Source organism: Tamandua tetradactyla, chromosome 5 (assembly GCF_023851605.1).
Source record: "Tamandua tetradactyla isolate mTamTet1 chromosome 5, mTamTet1.pri, whole genome shotgun sequence".
Lineage (NCBI taxonomy): Eukaryota > Metazoa > Chordata > Mammalia > Pilosa > Myrmecophagidae > Tamandua > Tamandua tetradactyla.
The window spans coordinates 34,495,061-34,517,346 of NC_135331.1; the positions used below are offsets into that span (position 1 = coordinate 34,495,061).

Consider the following 22,286-nt stretch of genomic DNA (forward strand, 5'->3'; position numbering starts at 1 on the left):
CTGTGATAAACTCCAGAAAAATTACAGAACATTGCATACTAGTTCCCAGTCCTTGTTGAGAATACAATTCCAGTGAACATACAGAAAAATGAATGAAAACACACTCACAAAGAATATCATTATGAACATCAGAACATTAAGGACAAGAAGAAGCTCTTAAAAACTCCATGACAAGTTTTATATAGTGGATCAAAACTTAGAATGGCACTAGATTTGTTAGCAACACTAGAAGACAGAAAATAGCAACCAGGAACAGAGTGAAAACATTTTCAGATGCACACAGCCTCAAAAATTATAGCACATACACTCTTTCAAAGAAAGTACTGGAGGAGGTGTAAAGACAAAACAAAGAAAAAAGATGACATGCTTGTTTGAAAGGATGTATGTACCCTAGAAAGCTAGATGACACCATCTTCACCACGTGCCTTTCCAGATGAGAGAGAAACCCAGACTGTGTTCACCACGTGCCCCCTCAGATGAGAGAGAAAACCTGAACTTCATCCGCCTTCTTGAACCAAGGTATCTTTCCCAGGATGCTTTAGAGTGGACATTTCTATGGACTTGTTTTAATTGGGACATATTCTTGGCCTTAAAACTATAAACTAACAACTTATTAAATTCCCCTTTTAAAAAGCCATTCCATTTCTGGTATATTGCATCTGGCAGCTAGCAAACTAGAACAACATAGGATGTTAAATAAAATCTGAAGGGATATCTCAGGATAAAAGTTGCCTGGAAGGTCTTGAAGAAAACTATGTCACACTGGAACAGAAAAATTTCTCAAAAGGGATGTCAAAAGGAAGATGAAATTGATAAAATTATTAATTTGTCTGAATATATCAAAAGAATACTTAGGTATTTGAAGAAGAGCCTGGGGTTAAATTAATGATAAATATATTAACGGTAAGAACAGAGAAAACTAAGTAGACAAATAAAACAATTGACTTCAGATAAAATAAAAATTAATGAACAAAGAACAAAAGGTAACCATTATATACTACATGATTTACTGGTGAAGATGAATTATTTAGTCATAATAATGTAAAAACTGAAGTCTGATCTAAATAAAAAGTATTAAATAACTATACTAAGATGATGCAGGGTACTTGGGGAAGAGGGCATTAGGATTAAATCCTCACCCTTCTATATTAAGAAATCATTAGCTTTTTCTTTCTTTTTTTTTTTTTGGTGGAAAATAGCATAGGCCTTCCGGTGGCCAAGATGGTGGCTTAGCAATGTGTGTGTTTTAGTTCATCCTCCAGAACAACTACTAAATAACCAGAAACAGTACAGAACAGCTCCTGGAGCCACGTCAGTGACCAGACACACAGTGTACCCCAGTCTGGACCAGCTGGACCGGCTGTGAGCCTGCCCAGAACCATGAGTTCCCCAAACCATGGTGGCTGGCACCCCTCCCCCACAGGCTGCTTCCCAGAGGAGAGAGGAAAGGAAATTTACCAGCAGCAGGGACTCAGCACAATTAAATGACTATTGTGGAATTAATTAACAAATTACGACTACTAAAAATAGTCCCCCAGCTCAGGTGAACCTGGTCAAGGTGGAGGTTGCTCATTGGGCTAACAGAAAAAAAGGAAAGGGGAGGAAATGGAGGTTTTTGTGTCTGTCTTTCTATGGAGGCTTGGCTGCCTCTGGATTCAGTGGCAGGACTTCTCGGGCTGCAACTGCCCCAGGCATAGGCAGAAACAAACTGCTTTCAGGGCTGTCTCCCACCTGTGCCTTCCCCAGGGGAGGGGTGAAGCCCAACTCAGGTGGAATCCCTCCCTCAAGGAATTCAGAGCCCAGGGCTTGGCAATTTGAAGTCATTAAAACCAGCCTACAACCTCTCCTCTGTCTCTACCATGCCCCCAGCAGGGATAGTCTGCCAAAGTTAAAGGTACCACAACATCTTTTGCTGGTGGGACCCTCAGGCAGACAGGCACCACACACTGGGCAGGATAAGAAAAACAGAGCCCAGAGACTTCACAGGAAAGTCTTCTAATCTGCTGGGTCTCACCCTCAGGGAAAACTGACACAGGTGACTCCTTCCTCCTGATAGGAGGCCAGTTTAGTCTGGGAAAACCCAGCTGGAGTCTATAACACCTATGTAGACCCTCCTAAGGGTGGGGAGGGAAAAGGCACCATACAAGCAGGGCAAGAAACAAGAAAACAAGGACTGAAAAATTATCCTCTGTTAAACAAAACCTAAGCTAGAGGTCCAGAAAAAGCTGAACTGAAGGTTAAAGAGCAGACAGACAACAAATTCATCTAGCAAGAAAACCCTAGGTAAGAGAAGTGAAAGCAATCTCCAGAATAAATGAATTAGGGTAATTAAATGTCTAGGCACCAGCAAAAATAACAAGTCAAAGGAACAAACCAATAGTTCACATGAGATACAGGAGCTGAAACAATTAATTCAGAATATACGAACAGACATGGAAAACCTCACTAAAAACCAAATCAATGGACTGAGGGAGGATACGAAAAAGGCAAGGAATGAACAAAAAGAAGAAATTGAAAGTCTGAAAAAACAAATCACAGAAATTAATGGGAATGAAAGGTACAGTAGAAGAGATGAAAAAACAATGGAAACCTATAATGGTAGATTTCAAAAGACAGAGGTTAGGATTAGTGAACTGGAGGATGGAACATCTGAAATCCAACAAGAAACAGGAACTATAGGGAAAAAAATGGAAAAATATGAGCAGGAACTCAGGGAACTGAATGATAATATGAAGTGCACAAATATATGTGTTGTGGGTGTCCTGGAAGGAGAAGAGAAGGGAAAAGGAGGAGAAAAACTAATGGAAGAAATTATCACTGATAATTTCCCAACTCTTATGAAAGACCTAAAATTACAGATCCAAGAAGTGCAGCGTATTCCAAAGAGAATAGCTCCAAATAGACGTTCTCCAAGACACTTGCTAGTCAGAATGTCAGAGGTCAAAGAGAAAGAGAGAATCTTCAAAGCAGCAAGAGAAAAGCAATCCATCACATACAAGGGACACCCAATAAGACTATGTGTAGATTTCTCAGCAGAAACCATGGAGGCGAGAAGACAGTGGGATGATATATTTAAATTACTAAAAGAGAAAAACTGTCAATCAAGAATTCTATATCCAGCAAAATTGTCCTTCAAAAATGAGGGAGAAATTAAAACATTTTCAGACAAAAAATCACTGAGAGAATTTGTGACCAAGAGAACAGCTCTGCAAGAAATACTAAAGGGAGCACTAGAGACAGATATGAAAAGACAAAAGAGAGAGGTGTGGAGAAGAGTGTAGAAGGGAAGACTAAGAGTAAAGGTAAAAAGAAGGAAAATTAGATATGACATATAAAACCCAAAAGGCAAAATGGTAGAAGAAAGTACTACCCATACAGTAATAACTATCCATTAGTTATAACTAAATGTTAATGGATTGAACTCCCCAATCAAAAGACATAGACTGGCAGAATGGATTAGAAAACAGGATACTTCTATATGCTGTCTACAGGAAACACATCTTAGACCCTTCAAAGATAAACACAGGTTGAAAGTGAAAGGTTGGGAAAGATATTTCATGCAAATAACAACCAGAAAAGAGCTGGAGTAGCTATACTAATATCCAACAAATTAAACTTCAAATGTAAAACAGTTAAAAGAGACAAAGAAGGATACTATGTACTAATAAAATCAACAATTCAACATGAAGACATAGCAATCATAAATATTTATACACCGAACCAGAATGCCCCAAAATACATGAGGCAAACACTGCAAACACTGAAAAGGGAAATAGACAAATCTACCATAATAGTTGGAGACTTCAATTCCCCACTCTTGTCAATGGACAGAACATCTAGACAGAGGATCAATAAAGAAACAGAGAATTTGAATAACACAATAAATGAGCTAGACTTAACAGACATTTATAGGACATTACATCCCACAACAGCAGGATACACCTTTTTCTCAAGTGCTCATGGATCATTCTCAAAGATAGACCATATGCTGGGTCACAGAGCAAGTCTCAACAAATTTAAAAAGATTGAAATCATACAAAACACTTTCTCAGATCATAAAGGAATGAAGCTGGAAATCAATAATAGGCAGAGCACCAGAAAATTCACAAATATGTGGAGGCTCAACAACACATTCTTAAACAACCAGTGAGTCAAGGAAGAAATTACAAGAGAAATCAGTAAATATCTTGAGGCAAATGAAAATGAAAAGAAGGCAATGTGGCCCTCTCAATTCTGGATTGGTGGAAAACAACCTTAATGGTTTCCCAACTTACCTGGACAGCTCTGACCTGGGATTTGGGCCTTTGCCATCCATTTATCCTCTCCTTGCTCCAACTTGAAGCTTATATCAGGTTTAGTATGCTGGTACCCTATTGATAGAAAATCACAGACAACCTGAACCCAATCTGTTTGGGATTTAGGGATTCAGAATAATGGGGAAGATCAGATTTATTGGCGGAGTCATGAAACTACCCAATTGCACTCTGGCAAAGCAAAGACCATTCAACAGGCACACCCTGATGCCAAAGGGGGAAAAAGAAAATTTGACCTTTACATTTAAGTCTAAAATCACTATTTTAGAGAAGTTCCCCAGCTTCCAATAACAAAAAAGGCAAGTCATGAGATTACAGACACACTTCCTCAGGGAGACAGTGCTTATTCAGGGACACCATGTTGCAATAGTTCTCCAACATCATGCTCCTGTACAGGTGCTTCTAAGCAGGGTCCAGCAGCCAGCACTCCTCCCAGGTTAAATCCACAAACACATCTATGAAAGACAATAATTCCTGAAATGGCATTTATCCATTCAATCTTGTGTGCCCATTATTTACACATTATTTTGAGGGAAAAACAAAACACCATGGTTGAAAATATCCCATCAATGTGCATTAAGTCATTCATCCTTTCATTTAATATATGAGAAATGGGATCGTCTCTCTTCAAATTTTAAAATTATCCTAGGAACCTCTGCAAAGAATGCCCAACTATGCCATTTTGCCCAGGACTTAGGTGATTCTCTGGACTCTAAAACTTTAGTGCTAACCATAGGATAGTAGCAGGCAAACTGGGTTAGTTGGACACCCTACTTCTGAAATACATTTATTGAACTCTAGGTGCCAAGTACTCAACTCAAGTGCAGGTGATATATAAAATTGAATAAAATATAGTCTTGCCCTCAAGAAGTCTTTAGTATTGTAGGAAAAAAAAAAACAAAGTAGGATATATGCAAATGCAATTGGAAATCAGAGAAGCAGACAACATGGTTGTTTATGAAAAAAATTCAAAAGAATCTACCAAAATGTTTCTAGAACTAAGAAGTGAGTTTAACAAGGTTGCAGGACATAAGGTCAATATAGAAAAGTTGACTGTATTACTAAATAGCAGCAATAAATAATAGGAATTAAAAATTTTTAAATACTGTTTATGATAGCAACAGCAAAAAACCAAGACATTTAAGTCTGAAAAATGCATGTAGGATCCATAAGCTCAAAACTACAAAGCAGTGGTAAATGAAACCAAAGAAGATCTAAATAAACAGAAGGATATATAATGTTCATGCATTGGAAAACTCAGCACTGTTAAAATGCAAATTCTCCCCAATTTGGTAGCACCAATGTAACATCAATCAAAATCTCAGCAATCTTTTTGGTCAATGTATCTGGGATTTTCAATATTTTATATGGAAAGGCAAAAGAAACTAGAACAGTCAAAACAATTCTGAAGAAGAATAAAGATAGAGAACTCAGACTAGCCAACTTTAAGACTTACAATAAAATCAAGAGAGTATAGTACTGGTGAAAGAATAGAAATAAAGATAAATTGAATCAAATACACAGCTAGAAACAGAACAACACAAACACTATCTATTAAGTTATTCAAAAGTGTGAGACAATCCAATAGAAAAGAGAGGTCCTTTTTACCAAATTGTGATGGAACAATTGGAAACCTATATGCAAAAAAAAGAACACATATCTCATACTATATAAAAATAATGAACACATATTTCATAATATATAAAAATTCACTCAAAATGAATCATTGGCTTAACTGTGAAAGCTAAAACTATAAATAGTTCTACAGAAAACTAGGAAAATCTGCTCAGCTTAGTTTTGGCAATGAGATTTTAGACATGACATTGAAAGCACAATCCACAAGCAAAAGAATACAAATTGAGAAAATGGACGTTGTCAAAATTAAACACTTTTTCACTGAGAAAAATAGTTTAGAGAATGAAAAGACAAGAAATAGAATGTGGGAAAATATTCACAAATCATTTATAAATCACTTGCATCTAGAATATGTAAACACTAAAACTCATGGTAAAAAACAAACTCAATTTTAAAAAGTGCCTAAAAAAAGGCTTTGGTAGCCCAAGAGGGCAGCATAAGATGCTCCAGGGTGTTTTCCTCCATAGACTCTGAACAACTAGCAAAAACTGGCAAAGCCATCTTCCACAAATCTCCAGAAACATTGAAAAGGTTATGGCAATAAGCAAAGGGCAAGTCAAGAAAAGACAGCTCTTTAAAACAGCAGGAAAAGCTCATAGCACCCTTCCTAATTCTTTCCCCATCCACTCCCCAGTACAGTTCAGAGCAAACCTTAACTGCCACTGTGGGTCACTGGCTCTGTTCCAGAGTACAGTAGCCCTACCTATATCCAGGGTGCCTGTATGTGTGTGCTAGACTGCCAGATAATTGTCTGAAAGATTGAACTATGAAACTTCTCTCAGGTTTGCCCTCCCAGAACTTGCACTGCAGGAAGAAGCAGCTTGCAGACAGCTAAAGCAGTACAAGATACATAAGTCAAAGGATCCTGGCGTGAAGGATTACTTGCTCTAAGTTATATAACAGAGTGCCTAGAAGGGAAAAAAAACATTTCATAGGGAATACAGGGGGCATTCAAATTTCTGTGAGGGAATGATTAAGATGACAAGCAATCACAAACCCAGGAGAAGACACAGGCTGTGAAAAGCTGGTGAAGACCCTGCGCTTTGCATTTGCCTTGGGTTGATCTTCTTGATAGAAGGACTAAACTGTGAGGGAGAGTATCAGCAAATGTAGTACCACTTTGCAAAGATTGTGAAAAGTGTTTTTGTATCAGTTTGGTTCTTTTTGTTAGGTCCTGGCATTCAAGAAAATCTCTTTCATATTACTAGAATGGTACAAACCTTAGGAATGGTCAGCTAAGAGACTAAACCCCAGAGTTAACCCTTTAAAATATTAAAATGTACAGTGTGCAAAAAGAGATTACAAGCAAACAAAAACAGGAAATGACAGCCAATCCAGAAACCACTAGTGAATAAGACCAGACTCAGAATATAAAAAGAGATACAGAAAACTGTAAAAGGAACCAAACATAAATACTAGAGTTGAAGACAACAATAACTGAATTAAAAAATTCCCCAAAGGATTTCAAAAGCATATTAAGGCTGGCAGAATAATGAAACAGTGACTTTGAAGGTAAGACAAGTGAAATAATTCAGGCTGAGGAGCAAAAGATGCAGGTGTAAACTCTAAGAGAATCAAGCCTAGACATACAGAAGTCAAAATATAGAATACCAAGGACAAGGAGAGAGTTATGAAAACTATAAGCTGTACAGAGAATTCCAAATAATATTAAGAATCAATTTCTCATCAGAAACCATGGAGGCAAGAAGGCCATGGGATGAAATATCTAAACAGCTGAAAGAAAATAACTGCCAACCAAGAATTTCTTATCTGGCAAGATGTCTTTCAGAAATGAGGAAGAAATTGAGAATTTCTGCATAAATAAAGGCAAAAGGAGTTCATCATCAGTAGACCTGCCCTACAAGAAGCGCTAAAGGAACTGGAGAATCCAGAAAAAAGAAGAACAAACTAAACCTAAGTCAAGCAGATATAAGGAAATATTAAAGTGTAGAGCATAAATAAAATGAAACAGGGAATAAGCAATAGAGACTCTTTTTATTTCAGTTTCAGCAGAAGACAAAATACAGGAGCTGAGTGACCCCACATTTTAAAATGGGGTGCATATCAGATAGATGGTATTTACAGAGGTTAGAGAAAATCAGTGAAACTAAAAGCTGGTTCTCTGAAAAGATCAATATAATGAAAAAAAACAGAGAGGACACAAATTACTAAAATCAAAAATGAAAGGGAGTATAATACTACCTATCCCTCAGTGTGTTTTGAAGCTATTAGGTACCCCAGAAAAGCCATGTCCTTTAATCCTCATTCAGTATTGCTGGGTGGGACCATTTTGATTGTTCCCATGGAGCTGTGACCCACCCAATTGTGGGTAGTAACTTTTGATTAGATGGTTTCCATGGAGATATATCTCCACCCATTCAAGTTGGGGTTGCTTAATGAAGCTCTTTAAGAAGGAACCACTCTGAAAGAGCCAAGATAGCCCACACACACCCTTTGGAATGAAGAAGGGAAACACCCCTGGAGGAGATTCATGAAACAAGAAGCCCAGAGAGAAAGCTAGCAAACTTCAGCTGAGAGAGAAACCCCAAATTCCATCAACCTTTCTCAAGTGAAAGTAATCTCTTGCTGGTGCCTTAATTTGGACATTTTGATAACCTTTCCTAAGTCTGGACATTTTCACAGCTTAGAACTATAAACTTGCAACTTAATAAATTCACCTTTCTAAAAGTCGTTCTGTTTCTGGTATATCACATTCTAGCAGTTTACAAACAAGAACACCCACAGAAATAAAAAGAATAATAAGAGATACAAACAACTGAATATAAACAACTTAGATACCCTAAATGAAATGGACAAATTACTAGAAACATCTAAACTACCTATACTGACTAAAGGAGAATTAGAAGATCTCAACAGCCTAATAACAAGAAAAGAGATTGAATCAGTTATTAAAACTTATTTTCCCAATAAAGAAATACCCAGAACCAGATGGCTTCACTGGGGAATATTACCAAACATTCCAAGAAGTAACACCAATACAGCTCAGATCTTCCAAAAAATTCAAGAGGAGGGAACACTCCCTAACAAATTCTGAGGCCAACACAAATGCTGAGGCCAACATCTCCCTAATACCAAAGCCAGACAAAGATAATACAAGAAAAGAAAATTATAGGCCAATATCTCTTATGAATATAGATGCAAAAATCTTCAAATATACTATCAAACTATATCTAGTAGCATATTAAAGATTCACTACCAAGTGCTATTTATCCTGGGTATGCAAGGGTGGTTCAAAATAAGAAAATCCATTCATGAAATATACCGCATTAACAGAATGAAGAAAAGAAACAATGTACGATAATCCCAGTTGAGGCAAAAAGGCATTCAACAAAGTTCAGCACTCCATCTTGATAAAAATACATAGAAAATCAGGAATAGAAGGAAATTTCCTCAACACAATAAAGGACATTTATGGAAAACCCATGGCTAACATCACATTCAATGGTGAAAGACTGAAAGCTTTCCTTCAAAGACCAGGAACAAGAACAGGATGCCCACTGTCACCATTGTTATTACATATCAACTAGTCAGAGCAATTAGGCAAGAAACAAAAAAAAAGGCATTTAAATTTTAATGGAAGAAGTAAAAGTATCTCTATTTACAAATGACATGATCCTATATACAGAAAATTCTGAAAAATCCACAACAAAGCTACTATAACTAATAAACAAATTCAGCAAAGTGGTGAGGTCAAGAAACATTACTTGTATAGGAACACTAGTAATGAAAAATATTACGAGGAAATCAAGAAAAGAATTCCATTTACATAACAAAAAGAATCAAATATCTAGGAATAAATTTAACCATGGACATAGAAAACCACAATTTCTTTGATTTTACATCAAAAGCATAAGCAACAACAACAAAATATATATACAAATTGTACTTCATCAAAATCAAACTTTTAACATCAAAGGACTTCACCATGAAAGTAAAAAAACCTAGAGAAAGAGAAAATATTTGTAAACCACAAGTCCAATAGGAGTCTAAAATCCAGAATATATAAAAAATATCCAACTCAACAACAAAAAGACACTAAAATCCAGAATATATAAAAAAATTCAACTCAATAACAAAAAAAACAATCCAATTGAAAAATTAACAAAAAACTTGAATAGACATTTCTTCAAAGAGATATATGTATAACTAAAATTAAAGGAAAAAAACAGAGTCGAGAGGTTATCCTGGAGGTTATTCTTATGCATTAAATAGGTATCACCTGTTTAGCTAAGGTGTCATGGAGACGCTGGAGGGAAGTGCCTGAAAATGTGGAGCTGTACTCTGGTGGCCATGTCTCTTGACAACAACAGTATGATGATATGGCTGTCACAGTGTGACTGTGTGGTTGTGAGAGCCTTGTGTCTGATGCTCCTTTTGAGTACCTTACCAATGGACAAGTAAAACATATGGATTAAAAATAAATAACTAATAGGGGGAACAAATGTTAAAATAAATTTAATAGATTGAAATGCTGGTGATCGGTGAAGGGGAGGGGTAAGGGGTATGGTATGTATGAATTTTTTTCTGTTTTCTTTTTATTGTTTTTTCTGAATTCATACAGATGTTCTAAGAAATGATCATGATGATGAATATATAACTATGTGATGATAGTGTGGGTGACTGATTATATAACAAGAACAGAATGATCATACGATAAGAATGTTTGTGTTTGCATGTGGTTATGTATCATAAATAAAAATAAATTTAAAAAAAATTAAAGGAAAAGATGTTCACCATCATTAGCCATTAGGGAAATGTAAATCGAAATCACAATGAGATACCATTTCACATCCACTAGAACAGCTACTACTTAAAAAAAAACAGGAAAACTAACAAGCACTGACAAGGATGTGAAGAAGTAGGAACATGCATTCATTTTGGTGGAAATGTAAAATGGTGCAGCTGTTATGGAAAACAATTTAGGTGCTCAGAGAGTTTAGACTTACCATATGACTTGGCAATCCCACTTCCAGATACATACCCAAAAGACTTGAAAGCAGAGACCTGAACAGATATCTGCATACCAATGGACATTATTCACAAATACCAAAAGAAAATGTCCATCAAAAGATGAATGAATAAACCAAATGTGATATGGTACACATGCAATGGTGTATTATTCAGCCAAAAGAGTAATGAAGTTATGGTACATGTGACAACATAGATGAAACTTGAAGATGTCATGTTGCATGAAATAAGCCTGACACAAAAGAACAAATACTATATGATTTCCACTGATAGGAAATCATTTGAACCAGCAAATTCACAGAGTTAGAAATTAGGATACAGGTTACCAGGGGCCACAATGGGAGTACAGAATAGGGAGTTAATGCTTAATTGGTGCCGACTTTCTGTTTGGGCTGATGGAAAGGTTTTGGTGATGAATGGTGGTAACGGTAGCAAAACACTGTGAATGTGACTGACACCACTGAACTATATATTTGAATGTGGTTAAAAAGCAAATTTCAGGTTTTATATATGTTACTTGAATAAAAAAATTTTAAAAAACCATAGTACTGTACAGCATAAACAGTAAACCCCAAGGGAAATAAAAATGATGGACTACAGTTAATAGTATAATTGTAATAATATATTTCATCAGCTGTAAAAGTAGTACTACACTAACATGAAGTGTTAGTAATAGGATGTGTATATGGGAAAGCTGTATTTTCTGCATGATTTTTCTGTAAACCTACAACTTCTCTAATAAAAAAATACATGTTAAAAAAAACTGCCAAAGACCTAAACAGACATTTCACCAACCTTAACAGAAAGCAACTATGCATCTGAAAAGATACTAGCAATATTTGTCATTAGGGAAATGAAAATGAAATCACAAGGACATATTTTTACAAACCTATTACAATGGCAACATTTTTTAAAAATGATAATAAATACTGGCAAGGATGTGAGCAATAAGAACTGTCAGTTATTGCTGGTGGAACTGCAAACTGGTACAACCACCTTGGAAGAGACTTTGGTCATTTCTGACAAAGTTAAATATAGTTTTATCACACCACCTTGCAACTGTACACCTAGGTATTTAGTCAATTAATTTGAAAACTTATGTCCATATAAAAACCTAAATGTGTGTGCTAAAAACTGGAAACCACTGGATATCAAGACTTACTATAACTGAAGGTAGTGTGGTACTGGCAGAAGAACAGATAAACAGATCAATGGAAAAGAGTAAAGACTTATGAAGCCAAACCATACACACATACATACACCTAAAATGGCAAAAGTCAAACATTCAGTGGGGCTGGGACAGTTAGATAACAGTATGAAAAAAATAATTAAATCTTAAGGGACCTGGAAAGACTGCTAAGAAATGACATTAAAGCACCTGACAGAAGGCTGGGTTCGAGCATGTACAGAAATTGTTATAGGCATAGGAAAAGGGATGACACAATATAATAAGGTACACATACACACACATTCCTTTAACATAAATTAAAAATACATACACAGCAACCAGAAATACATTTGTAAATATACATAAACAAAAGGATATACATAAAACAGAAAACAACATTGGGGGAGGTAGAGAAGGAAAAGGAAATGGAGTATGGGGAAATACAGGTATAACAAATAATAATAGATAAGGGCCTTACACAAACCAGTAGGAAGTGAGAAAAATAAAATGAGTGACTCACCTGGGATTGGTGGTTTTTGGCTGCTCCTGGGAAATGAACAGCCACTCCAGGACTTGCTCAGTCCTGCCATTTGTAAGCCTCTGCCCACATACTCCAGGGGGAGGCCTCCAGACAGTGATCCCCTGACCCAGGATGGATTCCTGGCCTTGGAGGGTTCTGATCCTTATGTCACATGCGCTCTCTTTTTCCTGGAGAGGTGGGACCTGTGGACTCATGAGAAAACTCACTTTAGCATGTTTTCCTTTGGAGCCAATCTTGTTCTTCTGCTGAAATTATGCTCACATAGAGACAGGTCAGTGGAGACAGGGGAGAAATGAGGCAAAGTGCATATGGGGACCTAGCAGACAATGCTGACACAGTCCACCCACAGACTCTGCATGGGATCCAGAAATCCCAAAAGTACAATGAGTACACCGAAAGTATCAGAGATTCACTTGATATTTACTCTAAAAGTGGGCAGCCACTTACTTAGAACATAGTTCTAGATGCTAAGGAGTAACACTCAGTTTTAGGCAGGGCATACAGGAGCACAAGATTTGAAATAAACCAGTCTGCATTTCCATTCTCCCCACCTGCATGCCCTGGGACAACTCATCTGACCTCTTTCTTTTGAGTCTTATTTTTTGTTGTTACTATTAAAATGGTATCATGATACTGTGCAGCGTTTTAATCACCTCAAAACACCCAATGGAAAAATAAGGAGGATAAAGAACAAAACCCATGGATATCTTAAAAACAAAAAAAACCTAGGTGACAGGGTCTTCATGTGATTCCCAGAATATGGGCAGATTTGACCAAACCTGAGACAGCAACAGGAAGGGCACAGAGACAGTTTTTAAGCAGAGAGAGTGGTGGGAGGTGAGAGGAAGTGCTGACAGGCCACAACTGCAGGATCTCCAAGTCTCCAACAAATATATACCATTCCCCTAATCAGGGAAGCACCCTCACCTGAGTGAAAATTTGGGCAAGCAAACCAAACTACAATGAGGAGAACTGGGAGAACTCCCTTCTGGCTCAGACCTTCACATGATCGCACATGACCTATTCTGAAAGTCATTAAGGTATTCAACAGTAGGGTGGCTATCAAAGGCCATGAGGACCTGAGAACACACAGCAAATACTCCCATCAAAGAAGCAGAGCATCATCTGAAGAACTGATGGAAACAGAAACCTAACTGATGAGAGCAGGATGAAAAAGGTTCTGAAACTGAGAGGGAAGGATCAGTGAGAGGGAAGGGAGAGGGAAGGTTCCCACAGCAGGGGTTAGGAAGAGAGTCAATCCAGACAGATAAAGGAAAGGGAGAGAAGGCTTAAATAGTAAGAAGGAAGGATCCAGAGGAAGCATATTCCAGACATTTTATCTTAACTAGAAAAATTCAACATCTAAACATGAAAAAACACTAGAAGACAAGGCACATCCAGTTCTCAGAAACACAAGGCTGAAGGCAGTCAGTTCATGCCTAGAAGCCTTTATGAGAACACAAAGCAGGAGTCTCAGCTGGTGAGGTGACTGGCCACCACAGTCTCCAAACCCAACAGCTGCCTCGCCCCACACAGAATGCCAGGAAAGTCTACCTCATTTAAACCTGGGAAAAACAAAACAACATACAACACCATGATGAAAAAATAATGAAATTAACCCAAATGAGGCTCTGACAATAAAACACATTTGAAATATTGGGTCACACACACACAAATGTAAACCATCATTTCAAAAGAGCTAAAAGAAATTAGGAAAACAACTGAAACTCTGAGGACAGCAATATCAAAACTAAAACAACCATAAACTAAATGCTGAGAGCAGGAGAAAGTGAAATGAGAAATGTGAGAACCAAGAATAAAAACATATCTATACAAAAACTTGGACACAGATGTTCATAACAGCATTATTCATAATAGTCAAAAAGTTGAAACAGTTCAAATGTCTATCAATTGATGAACAGGAATATAAAATGTGGTTGTGTTAATTTCCCTTTCGTTACAACAAATACCATGCAATGGGTTGGATTAAACAACCCATTGCATGGTATGGGAATTTCTTGACTCACAGTTTTAAAGCAAAAAGAAGTCCTAAATCAAGGTGTGGCCAAAGCCTGCTACCTGATGGCAGGCTGGTTACACTGGACCACTTCCACCATGGAAGGGGCAGTGATTTGTTCTAACTGGAATAGACACATACTCTGGATATGAGTTTGTTTTCCCTGCACACAAAGCTTCTGCAAAAACTACCATCTGTGGACTTATGGAATGCCTTATCCACCATCATGGTATCCCACACAGTTTTGCTTCTGATCAAGGAACCCACTTCACAGCAAATGAAATGCAGGAATGGGAACATGCTCGTGGAATTCTCTGGTCTTGCCATGATCCCCATTATCCATAGGCAGCTGGGTATAGTATGGGGCAATGGCCTTTTGAAGACCCAATTATGGTACCAACTAGGTGGCAATACCTTGCAGGCCTGGGGCAGTGTTCTCTAGGAGGCTGTGTTTGCTATGAATCAGCACCCACTGTATGGTGCTGTTTTTCCCGTAGCCAGGACTCACAGGTCCAAGAATCAAGGGATAGAAATGAGAGTGGTACCACTCACCATTACCTCTAGTGATCCACTAGGAAAATGTGTGCTTCCTGTCCATGAAACCTTAAGCTCTGCTGGTCTACAGGTTTTAGTTCCAGAAGAGGGAGTGCTCCTACCAGGAGACACAACAGTGATTCCACTGAACTGGAAGTCAGGACTGCCAACTTGTCATTTTGGGCTTCTCATGCCACTGAATCAACAGGCACAAAAGGGGATAACTATTCTGTCTGGGGTGACTGATCTTGACTATCAAGGGGAAATAGCACTGCAACTACACAATGGAGGTAAAGGAGAGTTTTCCTGGAATACAGAAGATCATCTAGGGTGTCTCTTAGAAATACCATGCCCTGCAATTAAACTCAATGGAAAACTGCAATAACCCAATCCAGGGAGGACTACCAATGGGCTAGAAGCTTCAGGAATGAAGGTCTGGGTCATCACATCAGGCAAAGACCACGGCCAACTGAAGTGCTGGCTGAGGGTAAAGGGAACATGGAATGGGCAGTAGAAGAAGGTAGTGATAATTATGAACTATGACCATGTGATCAGATATAGAAACAAGGACTGTGACTATTTCCTCCCTGTTTTGATATGAGTATGTTTGCATTTGTACATTAGCAAATATTTTGTTTTCCTCTTATAAATTGTATTGTTCATGTTATAGTATTTAAGTTATAGGATATGAAGTTTAAGAGTGAATGCTGGAGTTCCAGGAAGATGGCTGAATAGGGTAGATCGAGCTCAGCCCTGCTCCAAGGAAAAGTTAGAGAAGGGACAGAGAGGCAACAGAGATGGCAATTCAGGAGTACAGGTGACCTGGGAGAGCTTTCTGCACCACACAGGCCAGCCCTGGTTGCAGAGGCTGAGGAACTAAGAGGCAGAGAACTGGACCCTAACATGGAAGAGAAGAGTCCATAGGAGTGCACACACAGGGAGGTGGGAACTATGAAGTAAGTCATATATATATATACTCACAACACAGGTGTAAGGAAGACAGTGTCTATATTTTAAAACCACACATACTCTTTGAGATCAAAGGAAGAAAGGTTTATTTGGTCTGGAACTGAAATTTTCTGCAGCGCATAATCTAACTCAATCTATAGCTCATTTGAACAACTGAAACACAGGGAGCCCTGAATAAGAAAGAGGTCTTTGAATCCTGTACAGATTATTGTAATTCCTGGATACATCCTAGAGTATATTAAGCAGATAATCAAAAAGTATTGGCAAAGTCCCTGGAGGGATGGGAGAAAAAACACAGAACTATTAAACCTTACCATCAGGGAATCCCGATACTGTGTCAAACTTTAGGGACACCCAAATCAACAGGCCATGCCCTCAATCCTGAAGCTTACTCCTGTGAAACTTTTGTAGGTAGTGGAGAAGCTTAGCCTACCTATAGACATGCCTAAGAGTTACTTCTGGAGGACCTCTTTTGTTGCTCAGATGTGGTCTCACTCTCTCTAAGCTCAACTCTGCAAGTGAAATCACTGCCCTCCCCCCTTCATGGGACATGACATCCAGGGGTGAAAGTCTCCCTGGTGATGTGGGAGATGACTCCCAGGGATGAATCTGGCCCTGGCACTGTGGGATCAACAATTCCATCCTGACCAAAAAGGGGATAAGAAGTGTAATTAATAAAATACGTGGCAGAGAGACTTCAAATAGAGTCAAGAGGCTACTCCGGAGGTTGCTCTTACACAAGTTTCAGTTAGTCCTTGCTACCTATCATAACCTGCCAAACCCCAACCAAACTCCTTGCTACCTATCATTTGAGTCAATCCTAAAGAACACCTAGGGCAATATATGAGATTCCACAAGGGTTCTACATAACAGAGTAACTTTCCAGAAACCTACAACCTCTAGATGGGTCCCTAGTCCAGATAAGTCCTAAAACTTAGAGGGCCCAGCCTCTTCAGAACATCAGATAGTTTCATCTCCCCACCCCATATTAGTGACAGACCTTTTCCATATGAAAAATTTAGAATAGCCATAGCCCAAACAACCCTAAAAAGAGGGACAGAAAGATCAAAGGTGATGGTGGAGTTATACAGTGAAGATAGGATTTAGCAAATGAATATGATTACCGAATCATTAAACTGATATCTCCCTTAGTCTCCAGTATCTTAGAGCATCTAGAAGTAAAAACCTAAAATTGTGGAATTGTAACCCATGTTAAACTCAGAAATATTTTCTACAACTAACTGTGGTGCTGTGCTTTGAAATGTACTGCTTTTTTTGTATATATGTCATTTTTCACAAAAAAAGTTGACTGTGAGTATAAATAAATATTTAAACCTTATAGCCTCCTATATTTTTTGCCAGAAGGAAAAAAATCTAAGAGGATCATATGATAGCCCATAACAAACTCTGGGATCTGCTCTGTAACTACTTGTTGAAGAGTGCTCTGAAAACTATTGCTTTTTTATTTCCTTGCTTTGTATACATGTTATACTACACAATAATAAAGTTAAAAAAAAAAGTGAATGTTACCTAAGGATTTGCGCCCTATTATGAGAAGATGTAGTGCATTCCTTGTCGTAGGCAGGACAGCTGAGTATTGTCAGATGAAACCTATGTCTGTTATTATGTTCTATTTGGAAATTAAGCATGTTTCAAGGTCATGTGCGTAGCTGCCAAGTTGACAATGGGCGGACTGTATAGTTATCTCGTCAGGCAAACAGACAAACATTGGCCTGACCATTGCTGCAAGGATATTTTGTGGATGGTTGATAAACCAGAAGGCTGGTGTATTAAATCATCAGTCAGCTGACTGCGGCTGTGGCTGATCACATCTGTGATCAACTAAGGCATGTCTCCCCCTAATGAGATAATCCAATCAGCTGAAGATTATTCAGAAAGAAGAGAGACTTTTTCACTGCTTCTTCAGCAGGTAAACCCCTCCTGTGGAGTTCATCCAGACCCTTCATCAGGGCTGCCAGCCTCACAGCTGGCTCTACAGATTTGGGACCCTTCTATTCCCATGGTTGCATGAGATACCCTTACAAACCTCATATTTAAGATATCTCTCATTGGTTCTGTTTTTCTAGAGAACACTGACTAAAACAAATAGATACTGTTTGTGAGTATGAAAGCTATGGACTTCTGAGTGATTCATACCTAGCTACCTTACAGCAACCTCCTCAAGCAACCTTTCACTTCTTATCACATCCTCCCTGGCAAAAGACTGCACTGCTGGTGTCCACTGCCCTATTTCTCATTTCTGCAGCCAACTGTCACTCCCATGACCTCACCCCTTCATCAAGTCAAGCCTTCTACTTCTCTGCCCAATACACAAACACTCGCTCACTCATTCACTCTCTGCCTTGGAAATATAACCAGTAACCACCACCACCACCACCATCAAACACAATTTAAACTTCTATAACCTAATATTACTTGGCCTTCCTGGAATATTTCACCTGGCAACCATTTTTAAGGTTTGCTTCTCTTCACCTCTGAAGTGTCCTCTCTCCTTACCTTTTCCCATCTCTCTTGGACACCATCTTTAACCTCCAGCCCCTGCTGTTTGGCCCCTTTGTTGTCATTTCCCTGAGCACTGTCCTCAGTCCTCCTCTCACAGAACACACTCTCCCTGAGCTAACTCTGGCAAACTTCATCAGTGTAACCCATCCACACTTTTCTCTTGAAATATAAACCTACCTCCTGCCCATCAACACCTCCATCTGGGGGGCCCAATGTATATAAAAGTGAAATCCTTCATTCAAAATAACTCTGACAGTCAATTCCTGACTCAAGGAATAGTTCTATCCCAACCCAGGCCCACATAGCAAAACTCCAGCGGTCATCTCTGGCTCTTTACCCTTCAGCACTCAATCAATATACTTAGTTCCATTCTTCTGCTTCTTTACCACCTCTGGGATCTACCTTCTCCCTCTTCTTTCTCAAAATCACTAGTTTATTTAAACCCTTGTCTTCTCTTGCCTGCTGGCAGACTATCCCATCCAAAACCTCCCTGTGAAAACACTTCAGTAATTATTCCTGCCTTATAGGATAAAGTCCAAATTTGCAATTTGGTGCTCAAATCTCTCTACCATCTGGTCTTTGTTTACAGCTCTGGCTTCATTTCTTAATCAGCTCCATCATCCTGTCATTAAACCTTGAAACTCTGCATTCTAGCCATCTTAAAGCACAAAGAGACTAAGCAGGATGAGTGGATGATTTTCCCTTGTTTCTCTCGAAGTTCAGGATACAAATTTGGGAGGGAAGAGAGGCTGAAGGAAGGGACAAATGAAAAGTATCATGACAAGCACTTCCAAAAATCTAACATACTCAAAAAAGGCCCGGTCGCTTGGAAGGGGGATGGACACAGAGAGCTCAAGGGAAGCTCAGATCCTGGAATGCAGAGTGTGGGCACACCTCCACGTTCAGTAATGAAGGAAAACTGCTCACCCAGATGGAAGCTGTCCGGATCCTGGTGGCCATTCCAACGGTCGGTGTCATCTGCTCCGGCCGGGATGGCAGGACACAAGGGCTGCAGAAGAGAAGCGTGAGGGAACCAACTGCTCTTCCTGTTAGTCCCATGCCACCCATTCTGGGTGGGGGGGAAGCTTCCGGCCCCAAGGAGGAGGGGTCAACGAGCGCCAGGCGCAGCCTGTCCTTCCTACAACTGATACCCTTTCGGCTCCACAGACCCAGTCCCCCACCTCCGCACACGCGCATGCACGCTCGGGTTAGGCAACCGCTCGGGGTCTAGAGTAAGAGGTAGGGAGGCTAGATTGTTCTGTACCATGCTGACGTCGGTGACTCGGGTCAGTCCGGCTCGGTCCGACCCCTGGAGGGGCAGAAGGGGAACCCCGAAGGGAATGGCTGCCTCTACTCCCGGAGCTGCACTCGAGGGAGTCACGCCAGTCCGGCTCCGTCCCCGCTCTGACTCTGCGGCACCTGCTGCATGGACCCTTCGGCAGGCTGCCCCAAAGCCAGACCAGGTCTGTCCGCTTCTCTCTGGCCACCGAAGCTGGTGACAGACGCCGGACCGGGAAAGGCGTCTCCCGGGCGCATGGAGCAACGGCGGCGTTTGGACGCACTAGATGTGCGTCAGCGCGTCTGCGCGGAAGGAACTACAACTCCCAGCAGGCCGCGCCCATCTCCACCACAGGCCCCAAGGGTGTCGGGGCTCACCCACCTGCTTGCTCCCTTAGGTCTCAGGGCCCTAAGGCTAGAACAGGACACCTGCCAAACTTGTGCATGCAGCTGCCTTTACTACTCGGTCACTCTTACTATGAAGTCCTCAGCCTCCTTTTCGGTACAGTCTGCCAGGCGTAGGGTGGGAGGGTCTCTGCAAAGCTTGCAGCGGACTCCTGGCTTTCCTAGTTGAAAACAATTGACTTTAGCCTGTCATACTCTTTCTTCTGCGTATCCAAGGCAGTTAAAGCAAGACACCCCCACAATCCTTTTCATTACCATGGCTCAGATACCATCATGTGATAGAAATACTGCAAATTCAATGATTTCTATTCCATTTGTGCTGCCTACCAATCCATCCATATAGTTAGTTAAGCTGCAGGAATGAAATATACCAGAAATGGAATGGCTTTTAAAACGGGGATTTAGTAAGTTTCAAGTTTACCGTTCTAGTGTCAAGAAAATGTCCAAATTAAGGCATTCAGGAAAGGCTGCTATCCTCAGGAACAGCTCTGTCAGTGGACAGTCATGTGCTGGGATCTGCTCCTGGGCTCCTTTGCTTTCAGCTTCTGTTGCCTATGCAGCTGCATTGTAGTTTGCTAGCTGCCAGAATGCAACACCCCAGAGATGGATTGGCTTTTAATAAAAGGGGATTTATTTAGTTATAGTTCTTCAGAGGGAAGGCAGTTAACTTTCAACTGAGGTTCTTTCTTACATGGGAAGGCACAGGATGATCTCTGCTGGCCTTCTCTCCAGGCCTCTGGGTTCCAACAACTTTCCGGGGGTAATTCCTTTCTGCATCTCCAAAGGCCTGGGCTGAGCTGCAAGTGCTGAGATGAGGTATGCTGAGCTGCTCAGGCTGTGCTATCTTAAGCTCTCTCATTTAAACACCAGCCAATTATATCAAACACCGTTCATTATAGCAGGCATGCGTCTTACCCGACTGCAGACGTAATCAGGAACAGATGAGGTTAACGGGCAATTGATTCATGTCTACAGCAATAGAACTAGACACCTTCACCTAGCCACGTTGACACCTGAACCTAACTACCACAGGATGTCTCACTTGACATCTATGGGCCTTTACTTAGCTCCTTTGGGACACAACTCTGGGTTCTGGCTTGCTTAGCATCTCATGGGAAGGCACCTGGCCACAGCTGCTGGGCCTTCCATCTCCAAATGTCTGGGTCTCAAGTTGGCTCTGTCAGTTCTGACATTGGCTCTCTCCAAAATGTTTCCTCTTAAAGGACTTCAGTAAACAAGAACCACCGGGAATGGGTTGTCACATCTCCATCTAATCAAAGGGTCACACCCACAATTGCATGCACCACATATCCATGGAGATAATCTAATCAACAGTTTCTCAAAAGCACAGGTGAAAATCTTGATAATAGTGACGTTACAGCAAACCAAGAATTATCATCACTCCACTTACCACCAAAAATGGGAAATTTGTTGCCATTCAATCTGATGAGCATTGCATCCTGGAGATCTGTTTTGTAGGACTACTTCCTGAAACAATGGCTTTAAGTTTGGGATCCTCTGAAAACAGAGCCTGAGACAAGAACTTGAACACAGGAAGTTCAATAGAAAGTTGTCTGAGAAAAGCTGAAGTACCAATGAAAGTGATATAGGGAAGGAGCAAAAAGCAATACAGGGTTACATTGTCAAAGTCACTACTATGGGTAGTGTGTGCTCAATTCCCTGTGAAACTTCTAAAAAGCAATTGAAGCCTCCTAAAATCGCCCAACAGAAGGTTGGAAAGTGGATACATTTATCCATGGCTATCTCCGTATGGTTTTGGTTTGTCCCAGAGGCATTAACTCTCCCTCACATCTGTTTTACACTTAAATACTAGACAAATAAACTTGTGGCATTGGAGAGACCCCTGGGGAAAAAAGTGGAAAAAAAGCAGGGTAGGACTTAAAATTGTATGTT

The 22,286-nt window shown here is 39.8% G+C and overlaps 1 protein-coding gene across 1 annotated transcript in view; it reads right to left on the bottom strand.

Moving 5' to 3' along the window:
* LOC143683052 (uncharacterized) overlaps nucleotides 1–19,942 on the bottom strand; it is a 29,027-nt gene extending 9,085 nt beyond the window's left edge. Inside the window, 4 exon segments of the mRNA XM_077159364.1 lie at nucleotides 4,275–4,395; nucleotides 4,671–4,787; nucleotides 12,622–12,828; nucleotides 19,617–19,942. Coding sequence (XP_077015479.1) covers nucleotides 4,275–4,395; nucleotides 4,671–4,787; nucleotides 12,622–12,828; nucleotides 19,617–19,886 — 715 coding nt within the window. The 5' untranslated portion in view covers nucleotides 19,887–19,942.
* Nucleotides 19,943–22,286: the final 2,344 nt, after the last annotated feature.